Here is a 12,739-nt window from a genome sequence, read left to right on the forward strand (position 1 = left end):
TTGGTATTGATATATCTTTTCAGAGGGCAATTTGTCAATTGTAACAAGTCTTAAAAATGTGTGTGCCCAAGGATTCCACTTCTAAGAATTTAACTTAAGGAAACCATTGGAGATTCTCATTATGCAGACTTGAGTTCAGACAGACTCTGGATTTAAATATAAACATATCCCTTTACTAACTACTTAAATTTGGCGGCTCTGTTTCCTAATCTGCAAAATGAGGATAAAAGAACCTACCTCATAGAGTTGCATTACATGAGAAAATTCACACACAGTGCCCAACATTTAGTAAGCTTTAAGTAAATGGTATCTCTTGAGATTATACTGCCTAGCCTCTTAAGCCTAAAGTAGAAGGACGTTATCTTTGCTCTCACATTAGTTCTCTTTGAATCTCCTTATTTTGGTGAGTATTCCGTCTCTTCATTCCTGATTCCCCTATCTTATACTAACTGTGCTAGGCGTTGGGAATGCAAGGGCAAAAAAGATATGGTCCCCGCCCTCAAGAAGCTGAATCTGTTAAGAGAGGCACAAGCGCAAATGAACCAGTAAGATGTAATAAAACAGCATGATAAAGGGGCAGCAGGCCTTGTATGCGCATTCTGAGCGTCTGTGTCAGGAGACTGAGCTGGGCACCAGGAAGGAAAGCGGCCACTTGTCCAGCGTTGCTGCAGGTCTTAGTGGCAGGGAAAAAGACTAGCTGTTCCCATGGCAACGGGACTAGCCACCCTCTGGAGGCCTCGCGACTCACCTCTTCAGCGTCAGATGAGCCAGAAGAGGCCAGTTCCGCTTCTCCTGCCCGAAGGCGCGCAGATTCCTGGTTGAAACTGAACTGGAGCTCCACGTCTCTGATTGGCTCAGGCTTATGGAAGGGACGGGAGGTGGCAGCGAGGGGCGTGGCCTACCAGCTCCAAAACTGGAGTTTTTTTTCTCTCAGAGCGGAAGCCGACCTTGTCCGCCCCGGAAGTGCAATCCTGGTGGTCGTGCAGGTGTGGATTCCGCCGCGAAGGCGGCTTCTTTCGAGATGCCCGGAGCTGCTGCCAAGGGCTTGGAATTGTCCGAGAGGATCGAGAGTTTCGTGGAGGCCCTGAAGCGGGGCGGCGGGCGGCGCAGCTCCGAGGACATGGCCCGAGAGACCCTGGGGCTGCTGCGCTGGATCATCACGGACCACTGCTGGAGCAACGCAGGTAAGGCAGGCCTAGCTCCTTCGTGTCCCTCGCCACTTTCTACTCGCGATCCCCAGGCGGAAAGTCGCCCAGGCCCCACCTTGCGTTTACTCTGCTCACCGTCTTTTGGACTGCAGGGGAGCTGATGGAATTGATCCGCAGAGAGGGCCGAAGGATGACGGCTGCGCAGCCCTCAGAGACCACCGTGGGCAACATGGTGCGGAGAGTGCTCAGGATCATCCGGGAGGAGTATGGCAGGTCAGGCCATGTCCTGGGCTCCGGTTTGGACGGGGTGATGCTTTTTGCATGAGCCCCTCGCCTCGCTTGGAGCCTTTATTGGAGCTGAACAGGTTTTGTTAGTTAAATCATCACACCTCCTTACGACCTCTCTGGATCTTGTCACCTCCAGACTCCACGGTCGCAGCGACGAGAGCGACCAGCAGGAGTCCCTGCACAAACTCTTGACATCCGGAGGCCTGAACGAGGATTTCAGCTCCTATTATGCCCAACTCCAGTCCAGTATCATTGAGGCAATTAATGAGCTGCTTGTGGAACTGGGTAAGAGTTCTGATCCCTAGGTGGATAGGACAGATTACAAAAAAATGAGAGAACAACAGAAGACCCTGGAAGTTGTTCATCAACAGAGGCAGGAGATAACCAGTACTTTTGGTTCTCAAGAGGTTTGTCCTCCATCCTGATTCGGAAGGTGGGAGGACTAAGATAACCTCTACATTTCCTTACAGACCAACCTTTTATCAATTCACTATGGCAGGGACTCCTTTAGGACAGAGCTTTATTTTCATTTTTAAAATAAACTCTCTAAAACTATGGTTAATAGACCCTCATTCACTAAACTTTCTCTTGAATTTTTATACACACACACACACTACCATCCCTGTTGTCTTTGTGACCCAGCAGACCTGCAGATACTCATTTCAATCAGAGTTCTCCAGGGGAAGAAGAAACTGGGTCTGTCAGTGCACTGAGGTGCTGTTTCCAAATTCCTTCCCTCTTTGTCTTCTGTGACCTTCCTCTCAGGTGGAGGTGTTGGGGCCACCTTTTAAAGGAGTTTTTTTGGGGGGTGGGGTTGGTGAGGGGAGCTCTGTTTACACCACTCTTAACGCTTTAGGATTTTCTAAATTGGACCGTTTCTTGCCCGAAGTCATTGTCTTCAAAATCAGTTGTAAAGGAGCTGATGTCATGGCAAGATGAGAACTTGGGACGTAGAAGATCCCAGAGGAGCAGAGCTTTTTAAGAAAATGTGGCATTTCACATTCAGTTCGTTAGCCGTGTTACCAGGGTCTGAAAGGTGGGCATTCTGTGTGACAGGCACACCTTCTCTTTTGCACTCTGTAATATCTGTCATGATGTGACATGGCGTTTTCATATTTTCCTTGTAAAATATGACTATTGTTGCAGAAGGGACAACGGAGAACATTGCAGCTCAGGCTCTAGAGCACATCCACTCCAATGAGGTGATCATGACCATTGGCTTCTCCCGAACAGTAGAGGCCTTCCTCAGAGAAGCTGCCCGGGAGAGGAAATTCCATGTCATTGTGGCAGAGTGTGCTCCTTTCTGTCAGGTAGGAGAACTGCTGGAGTTGCTAAGAAAAAAAAAGAAGAGTGAATAAAGAAGGGATAGATGAGCTCTGTGCTAACTTCGAATTGATAAGCAAGACATTGAGAAGATAAAGTAAAACATGAAGAGAATTTTCAGGTAGTTCATCCTGTGAACATTCTTAAATATTGGTTTAAGAAATTTGGGTGAACAGCTGGGTCCAAGAAAAGATAAACATTCATTCTTTGAGGAATCAAAATAAGGTAAATTGTCATGGGGATAACATGTTTTGTCTGACCTCACACAATAATAAGTCTCAAAAAAGGAAATACACAAGGATGAGCCAGGAGCTAGCTATCTTGTCAGCTACGTCTCATTATGCAAGCAAGTAGTATTTCCAGTTTTATGGCTGCTCTAGTGCTACTGTGGAGTATTAAACGTTTATTAGCTTCCCCTGGGCTTCCTTGCAGCTTACCAGAGAATACCTATTACAGACAGAAAATTGAATTAGTTATGTGTTGAAAATTGTGTGTCAGATATGCCCAGTATCGCAGAATTCCCCAGATACATTTACATTTGAGAACTCTTTCACTATCTCTCACTCTGTCCCAGCATCAGCCTTTCTTTCCTGTTGCAGGGTCATGAAATGGCAGTCAATTTGTCCAAAGCAGGTATTGAGACAACTGTCATGACTGATGCTGCCATTTTTGCTGTTATGTCAAGAGTCAACAAGGTGAGTGTATTTGGAGTTATGTTGCATTCATAAAGATTATACTTCTAAAATGTTGATTTTTTTTACTCTCGCCTATAATATCCATGAGAAGAGTTTCTAGCACCCTTTGAAAGTACATACTTGGGCCTTTTTAATCTATTAACTGAATTTCTTTTCCTTTTGTCTGTATCATTGTTCTTCATTTGGAGTAGCTTCTTTTTAGTTAAGGCATTGGAAGAATGAAGTAAGCTAAACATGTCAGCTGCTAGGAATCTGGTAGAGGGCCCCCCTTTATGCTCAGAGGTCGGTACTGAATGGTTAGTGGTGGATAGAAAATGAGAAAGGTTCCCCATATCTTGGGAGGTGTGGCATATAGATTTCTAGAAGACAGGGCTAAACGCAGTAGATATCGCAGTTTCCTATCCTGTACTACATTCATTCTTTCCTTAGGAACCCACTTTGAAACTAGAACTTGTGGTCCTAAGCCTATAATCCCTTTCCCCCTACTGCTGTGTGACTACTCAGGATGTCAAAGCTCAGGCCTGAGCATTCAGGCTGTTGTACCCAATGGCCCTTTTAAGACTCTGTCCCCAGGATGGCTCACATTTTTCTTCCTGTCCCAAAGGTGATCATTGGCACAAAGACCATTCTGGCCAATGGTGCCCTGAGAGCTGTGACAGGAACTCACACTCTAGCATTGGCAGCGAAACACCATTCCACCCCACTCATCGTCTGTGCTCCTATGTTCAAGCTTTCCCCACAGGTATGTGTGTCTATCTCTGAACAACAGAGAGAAGGAAACCAAAGTAGGCTTGATCTCTGGGCCTTCAACCTACTCACTCTGGAACTTTTCTTTATCTTCATTTACTCAATGGATTAGATCCAGTGGAGGCTGGAAAAGCCACAGAAGTCTTGATCCAAGAAAAATATTGATATTTATAATCTGTCAGCTTTAAGCAGTCCAGATTGTAAGGTCAGGACAATACATAGTTGGGAGGGGCCCTTCGTTTACATGGCTTCCACTCTTCGTGACCCTGAGCATTTCTGAAAATGCCAAGCAAGTTAAAACTAGGAACATAAAAATTGTTTTGTCATTGTTCCAGCGTCTGTCCTCTGTAGCCTACACATAAGCAGTTACTAAGTGAAGAGTCATTTTATTAGTGATAGAAGCTATTTGCTTTGGAATCATCTAGGTCTTTTTTTAAATTGAGTATAATTCACATAACATACAATTAACCATTTTAAAATGTTTAGTGGCATTTACATTCACAGCATTGTGCAACTATTACTTTCTAGTTTCAAAATTTTCATCATCCCAGAAAAATACTCTGTACCCATTAAGTTAAGTAATCACTCCCTCTTCCCCCATCTCCTAGTAATCACTAATCTGTTTTCCATCTCTATGGGTCTGCTCATTTTGGGTATTTCATGTAAAAGGAATACAATATGTACCCTTTTGTTCATGACCTCTTTCACTTAGCATTTTGTTTTCGAGGTTCATCTGAATTATTGCACAATGCTTTCTTTTTTATGTCTGAATTCCACTGTATAGGTATACCACAATGCATCTATTTATCTGTTGATAGGCATTTGGGTTATTTCTACCTTTCGACTTTTATGAACGCTGCTGCTGTAAGCATATATGTGCATGTTTCTGTGTGGACATATGTTTTTTATTTCTCTTGGGTATATTTCTGGAAATATAATTGTTGGGTCTCTTTTTTTTTTCAATTTTTTTTTTCTTTTCCAGTTCCCCAATGAAGAAGATTCATTTCACAAGTTTGTGGCTCCTGAAGAAGTCCTGCCCTTCACAGAAGGTACAGAAGAGTGTGTGTGTGCGCATGCACGAGTGTGTTTTGGTTTTTTGTTTTGTTTTGGTGGTTGGTGGGATCGAATGCTGCCAGGTTGTAGTTTTAATAGTACTTTTGTGGGCATTGCTCTCTTTAGCAGCTTAGAGTGCCTGGAGACCTGCTGTAGTTCAGGTTCACTTTGTTCTGAAACTAATATATTTTAGCTGAGTTATTGGGGCCATGGTGGGTTGGATCACCCAGCATTGACTGGGTTTAGCTTTGTATGTTGTTTGAGACACAGGCAACAATCCAGTGAGAAAATGTCCTTGTTTTCAGTTGCTGTAGGGAGTCATTTTGGTGATATGGCTGCCAAAGGAAGCAGGCTCTGAAATGTTCCTACTTATAAAACTTACCTGTAACCTGCATACCTTTGGGTTCTTTTCTCTGACTTCTAAAAGGCAGCAGAGCTTCATGATTAGTTTAATATGGCCTTAAACACTATCTGGGAGCAAAGCGTAGTATTTGGGCTGCTAATTCTTCTTGGAAGTAAAATAACTTCATTCATTCATTTAAACATTCATTCTGTTAGAAATATTTCTATCTGTTGAGCACCCACTGTGTACCCAGCACTATTGTAGTGACCAGTGTGGCTAGGCCCTGCTCCCATGGAGCTTACATTCCGTTGCAGAAGATGGACAAGAACATGTCAGGTCATTGGATGTTTTAGGAAAAAAGACAAATGAGGACAATGAGATGGAAAATGGCTAGTTTGGGGAAAGGTCTTGATGAGATGGTATTTCACTTGAGTTCTAAATGAATAGAGCCCGCCACGAGTCTAAAACAGAAGATGAACGAGTTTTCTAGGCGTTGGTGCAAAGGGCCAGTTGGAAAAAGATGGCCATATGGCTGGAGACTAATGAGCAAGGGAGAGAATGGTATGAATTGTAATTAGTGCAGTGCGGTGGGGAAGGGCCAGATCTTGAAGGATGTTGGTCAAGTTTGAATTCTATTCTAAGGGCAATGGAAAGGCATTGGAGAGTTTTAAGTAGGGAGTATCACGATCTGAAGTCATCTCTTCTGGTTTGCATTTTGCTGCAGCTTCCCTTCCCTGAGGTAGCAAGTATGCCTGCATTATTGAGCCTATGTACTACTTAATTATTAGAGCAGGATTGTTAGTTTTATCTTTAGCACATATGATTGCCTTTCAGGAGACATTCTGGAGAAGGTCAGCGTTCATTGCCCTGTGTTTGACTACGTCCCCCCAGAGCTCATTACCCTCTTTATCTCCAACATTGGTGGGAATGCACCTTCCTACATCTACCGCCTCATGAGCGAACTCTACCATCCTGATGATCATATCCTGTGACACCAGTCATCCTAAGTAGAAACTGCTTAGACGAACCCAGAATGGAGAGGAGACTTCAGTGCCACTGCCGAATGCACCTTCCACGTAATGGGGGAGTGAACTGGAGTCAGCCTAAAAAAATCCGTTTCCTGCCTTTTTAATCATCCCATAACAAGGACATATCTGGGACTGGTTTTTTTTTTTTTTTTTTTTTTTGCCTTTCAGGTCTTAACAGAGTAGCAGGGCTTGACCTATTCATTCTGGACCTTCTTGGTGACCTAGAGCATTTGTTTCGGGAACTTAAACTTTCTGGTTCAGTGGTGTGTTAAACATAACAATGAATAAGCTTGCTAGGATACATTTTTTTGCTCAGAAATGTCTACCATACCTTTTCATAGGTTGTGCCAATTAAAGCTACTTGAAGGTTCCTGAGTTGGTTTATTTTCGTTTTGCTCTGATTGAACTGCCTGAAACAGCAGCAGCAGAGCCCTTTACATGTTTTCATAGAGGGCTGAAGTTAGAGGTAAGTCTAAAACAGAAAAGTACAACTGAGAGTACAGTTTTCTTTATAATTCACTGGAAATGTGAATTATAAAGAAAATTCACAATTTGTAATCAAACAACTTGTAATCTAAGACTGGTTCCAGAACTTCTCTGATCATCAAAATCATCTGGAAGCTTAAAAAAATAAATACTCAGGCTCCATCCCAGATCCGCTACATCTGATTTCTGGGGTGACATCTGTTTAAAGCTCCTCAGGAAAGGACCCTCTCATGTACTGTTAATAGGACTGTAAACAATCTTTTCTTTGAACCTGCACTTCTAGAATTATTTGTACAAGCACACAAAGATACAGATGAGACTATCCATTGTAGCAGCTGTAATGTCACAGCCTAAGTGTTCAGCAGTAACATTTTGTATTCTGTTAATTAAAAGCAAGAAAGGTTTTTAAATATGACATAACGGAACATTATGTATCTACTGCAATAGAGGTTTCAAAAGGGTGGCTTGAGGGCAGTGTCTGGATTTTGGCTGGTTCACTCAGTATTTAATTTGAATTAGTTACCAATATTTAAAAATCTGAAGATTGCACATTGAACAAATTTGCATTTCTTGCCTCCCTTGAGAACTCAGAAGATTTAGCGATTCTGAACCCACATTCCCAAATGGCAGCAGTTGGCTAGAGTTGGATAGCTTCTGATTCCATTAGTTGGAAAACCTAGTTTTCTGCAGTTCCTCCCAGGTCCATTAACTTATTAATCTTACCTGCTTAACCCCTGTAGGCGTTTGATTTGTGACTCTTGTGGTAATGAATGGGATAGAATTGTAAGGAAGTCCATTTTATATTTTGTTCATTAAAAACAAACTAGGGGAAAAAAGTTACAGAGCAATATGCATAATATGACCCTTCATTAAAGCAATGGATAAAAGTCTGGAAGAATAACACCAAACAGTGGCAAGCATAATTTGATGTAGTATGTTTATATGTTGTTTCCATATTTTATGTGTAGTGCTTTAGTAATTATGTTTTTAAAAAATCTCCCCAGGTAATAATCCACATGATTTGTGTATTTAGGAAGTACTGGTCTGAAGCAGAGGTCCAAGGCAGGCTTGGATGTGCAGAACTCCCTGGAATGCTTGTCACAAAGGCCACCCTTCTGCCTAGGGTGTCTGTTGGGGGCAGGGGTGGAGGGAGGGAGCAAGGAGTCTGCATGTTTAACAAGCACCCCAAGGGATTTTAACTGATGATTTGATAACCACACTCTGATAAACACTGGCCAGAGGCAGGCTTTGAGGGAAAGGCCTCTACTCTTTTGATACCTTCTTGAGATAGATCTTTGCTCTTATCTTCCCTGAGGGAGGGGAGAATCAAGATCTAGAGGGTGGGTCTTAAAGACTGACCTAAAAGTCCTATGACTCAGAAGATCCTGACTCACTAGGGCCTCAGTCTCAATTATTTCTCACAGCATCTAAGACCCCAGCTTTCTCAGTGAAGTGGCTTATAGCTACCAATTATGAGCAATTGTCTCCTCTGAAGGCACCAATTCTAACAGCAGTTCACTTGGGTATAATTGTGTGGTCTGGAGTAAAAGCAGCAGTGAGTCAAGGAACTTTGTTTCTGGCTCCAAAAATGCTTTATGATACTTGTCCTTTGTGCATCTTAGTCTCTGAGTCTAAAATTAGCACCAACATCCTTCCCAGGCATAACTGAGATGGATGAAGGTTACAAGGGTAGAGGCTCTGCCTCTTTCGTCAACTCTTACAGTGCCTAGAACAGAAGGACTTCATAAATGAATATTCTTTAGAATCTTTAGGGCCTCAATTAAGTAAATCCCACAAACTATTTATATGCATTGTTTTTTTCTATTTCCTTTTCTCCCTTTTCCTATTAGGGAAAGTAAATATTAGAAAGGGAGAACCCGATCTGAACAGGGAGAAACTGGAGTTCCATCCTGACTTAACGGCCTATCTTGTCAGCTTTTGTTTGGGCCTGCCTCCCTTCCCACCTTTGCAGGCAGAACCCAGAAACTCTTTTAAAGAAGAACAAACCTGTTTTAGCTTGGAGAGAATTAAAAGAAAGAGGATTCCACGGATGTGAAAGGCTTCCTGAATCTACTAAATAAACCAAGTTAGATAACTTAATACAGTTTGTAAAGACACTTTCCCACGGTTTATATCTTCCAATTTGGGCGGAGGGCAGAAAAGGCACAATTCTTGGAACTCAAATAAGGAACAAAAATTCCTAATTTAGCCTCAGAAGAGAAGTCTCTGAAAAATACCAAGAAAAACTTAAGTGTAAAGTGATACCTCAAAGAAATAAATGTCAGTACCCATAGGATGGGTTTCACAGATGTGCTTCAAAACCATTTCTCAAAGCAATCTGTTGCATCAGTCTGGGTTAATGCAGGCTGACAGTCACACAGTTCCATCGTTGAGCTATATGGCTCTATAATGCCACATATGTGGGACTCAGTACATCAGAACTGCTTTGCCATATAGTACCAGGTGTTGATGTAGTTATTGTGAAGGCCCCATACTATCCACCTTGCAAAAACTCCCACTGCAGACATGCACCTAGTTGTCACAAAGGAGCTATTTTGAAATGTGGTTTGGAAGTGTTTTATATCTGGCCTGTTCTGCTTTGAATTATTCTTTCATTCACCAAACAGCTGTTCTAGGATATTGTGCAATGGCTAAGCAATTATTAATAAAGAGCTAAGTCTAAGCTTTCAGTCTTCACAACGCACAATGAAGAGCAGCCTTTGAGCCTAACGGCACTTGAAATGATGATTGCTTGGTGTTTGTAGTAAATACTGTGCTGAAGAGAAGGAACCTTTCAGTAATGTTTTATCAGGCATATATTACATTTAGAATTAAGACCTGCCTAGAAAAAAAACTTGACAAGATTCCTAAAATTTGTAAGTTATACGTGAAATTCTGCAGTTAACTATTACGAGAGGTGAGGAAATACCTTGAATAATGATAAACTAATAGCAATAGCTAACTCCCAACCACTTTTTTTTTTTAGACCATTATTTGATACTCCTTGCTTTTGAAGGAAACACGATTAATTGTTTAGTCAGGCATGTTGTAAGGGTAAAGAGGCCCAATCTAGCTTCTTCAGACTGCTACTTGAGTCATACTTGTTTACGTGCTCAGTAGACTCCAATATGTAAGACACTTAGATTCCCACAGGCTTTGCTCAGGTTGCCTGAACTTTATCAGATGTTTCTCGATAAGACAGTGCTCTATGACAAACAGGCATGTGGTGAAAATGACCTAAGGGTTTGAAAAATCCTAAGCCATAGGATAACCTCTTTATAACCCCACAATTTCTGACGTAATACATTTAGAAGGGACTTACTAGTTACTGAATGTTGAATAAATGAATTAATGGAGGGATAAGAGGAAGGGTTTATTTGGTGCATATTATCCAGATTTTTGATTTCCCAGACTTCCTTCTTTTCCTCTTCTGAGCCCACCTTTTTGCCATCTCACTGTTGATAAGCAACTTCAGCTCTGAAAGGGTAAAAATAGGCAGGACATACAGTGTCAAACATACCGATCAGTTCTTGTTGTTAGCCTGCTTTTATAAAGGGTTTTGATGGAATGGGGTGGCACTTCAGGTGGAAAACAGGGAGAGTTGAGTTCTTTGTTACGGAAACTGCCCTTCACTGATACGCCCTTACTGGTGAAGCATCAGCTTGAGCTGGGTTGGCAGCGCTCTCTAGGAACTGATGGGCTGCATCTGTTCTCACTTGGCATGGCTTCCTCAGCCTAGAACCTGGACCCCTCTTGCTCTGCCCCCGTTTTGGTTGCTTTTTTCTTTTTCTTCTCGGTTAGGCTCAGATCCCAGCTGTTCCTTTGTTCTGACCCTTTGCCTTGCTCTGACATCTGATTACTAGAACTTCTCTCTTCTCAGCTAGATCCCCAGCTAGGTTGTGGACCAGGCCCCAGCCCCCTCCCTAGCGTTTCCCCTTCCCTCCAGCCTATATTCTAAGCTTTCCGATATTAGCTCCTACTGCCACCTATAGCCTTAACCCTGACAGAATTATCTCCTCTTACCTTAGTAATAAAGACACAGCTGTAACTCAGTGATCTCTAAGCCTAGAAGTGACCATATTCTGTTACCAGTTTCCTTGCCTCTCTCCATGACTAAAGCTAAGCTTATTGAAGGTATGCATCTTTATTTCTCATTAAAGTTTTGATGGATGTTACCAAAAAAAAAAAAGACTCTCAAGAATGACTTAATTGCACATCTCATCTTTCAAGTTTTACTCTGAAGTTGACGAAGGCTCCACAAACCAGAATCCAATAAATTTGAACTAAGTTTACAAATAGATAAATCCCTTATAAAAATATATTATATAGGTCAGCATAGGGTAATGATGGGAAGGAGTATGCAATCTGAAGTTACACAGACCTGGGTCTGAATTCTGATTCTCAGCTAGGTCCTCGGCAAACTAGTTAATACCTCCAAGCTGTTGTAGCCTCACTGTGAAAGAGAGATACTAGCTTCTTAAGAGGACTGTTGTAAGTGTGAGAAATAATATGGTAACTATAATATGGAGCTAGAAAACTTGGATATCATTCTCTACTTACTAGCTGTGCAATCTTAGATAAATCACTTAATATTTTCCAGCTTTAGTTTCCCCCTTAGTAAAATGGGGGAGAATAATACCACCTTATCTCATGGGTTGTCAAGAAATTCAAATAAGGTATGTAAAATTATTTTATAAACCTAAAGCACCATATAGGTGTTAATGATTACTATCATGTGTTAGAAAATTAGATGTATCTTTGTTCTTATGGCACCCGAGTTCAAAAACAAAACAAAACCCTAACAGACCCTAACAGGCGATAATAAAAGTAATATTAGATATTTTTGTGTAATAGGTTGGTTTTCTGTTGATGGTTGCTACTGAGTATATAAATGATCAAAACACGACAATTATCTCATATGTTGATTGATCAGGCTATCTAGGAAGGTTGGTTACATATTTAGGAAGAACTTTTTCTAATCCTCTTATTCTCAAGAAAACAGTGGTTTCTAATCCTCTTATTCTCAAGAAAACAGTGGTTTTAGCAAAATCTTTTGAAATTGCCCCCCATCATCCTAGTATAAGAGGTACTGTCATGCTTTTTTTTTTAATCCCACAAGTTGGTCTGACCTAAAAAGATTTTTAAAACTCCCAGGACAGCTGGCCTCCATGTAGCTCTGGAGAGTGGAAGCAGAGGTCAAGGCCTCAGCACTCCACTGGGCCTGGAGGCAGAGCCCCTGACAGCCTTGCACATCCTCTGAAAACACTCTCTAAGGTCATGTCTCTCCGTCTATGAAACTTTATGCATATTTAGAAGACTAAAGACCATTTCTAAACAGTGGTGCCTATTCTTCAGGGTTCCAATTACATAATTCAACAAGGATCCCCTTGAAAACCAGCAAAGGCTTTCCCTGAACCTTTTCTGAGGCACATGCTAATGAATGCAATACTTCATTGCTCCTGTAAGAACACTGCAGGGCTGCTGGCAAACAAACTTTTCTTCATGGGCACAAATTTGTTTCCTGTATTTAAAAATGAGGAAAATAATTCCATTGATACAAAGGCCAATTTGAGCAGGCTGGTCAGGAAATACAAAAGTGAAAATTCTCATTGCAACATCTTTCTCTTT

The 12,739-nt window shown here is 41.7% G+C and overlaps 1 protein-coding gene across 2 annotated transcripts; it reads left to right on the forward strand.

The window, feature by feature from the left end:
• The first annotated feature begins 930 nt into the window (after positions 1–930).
• On the forward strand, positions 931–7,526 carry EIF2B2 (eukaryotic translation initiation factor 2B subunit beta). 2 transcript variants are annotated; one of them, XM_015599764.2, is made up of 8 exons: positions 931–1,184; positions 1,301–1,421; positions 1,573–1,721; positions 2,583–2,746; positions 3,359–3,454; positions 4,059–4,196; positions 5,184–5,250; positions 6,412–7,526. In XM_015599764.2, exons 1-8 carry the CDS (start codon positions 1,022–1,024, stop codon positions 6,552–6,554), a joined length of 1,041 nt encoding a protein of 346 aa, XP_015455250.1. In that variant the 5' UTR covers positions 931–1,021; the 3' UTR covers positions 6,555–7,526. The 2 variants fall into 2 exon arrangements, with proteins under 2 accessions (XP_015455250.1, XP_006925514.1); XM_006925452.3 differs by having other exon boundaries at positions 933–1,184; positions 6,432–7,526.
• The last annotated feature ends 5,213 nt before the right edge of the window (positions 7,527–12,739 follow it).

This window comes from Pteropus alecto, unplaced genomic scaffold, assembly GCF_000325575.1.
Source record: "Pteropus alecto unplaced genomic scaffold, ASM32557v1 scaffold8, whole genome shotgun sequence".
In the NCBI taxonomy this organism is placed as follows: Eukaryota; Metazoa; Chordata; class Mammalia; order Chiroptera; family Pteropodidae; genus Pteropus; species Pteropus alecto.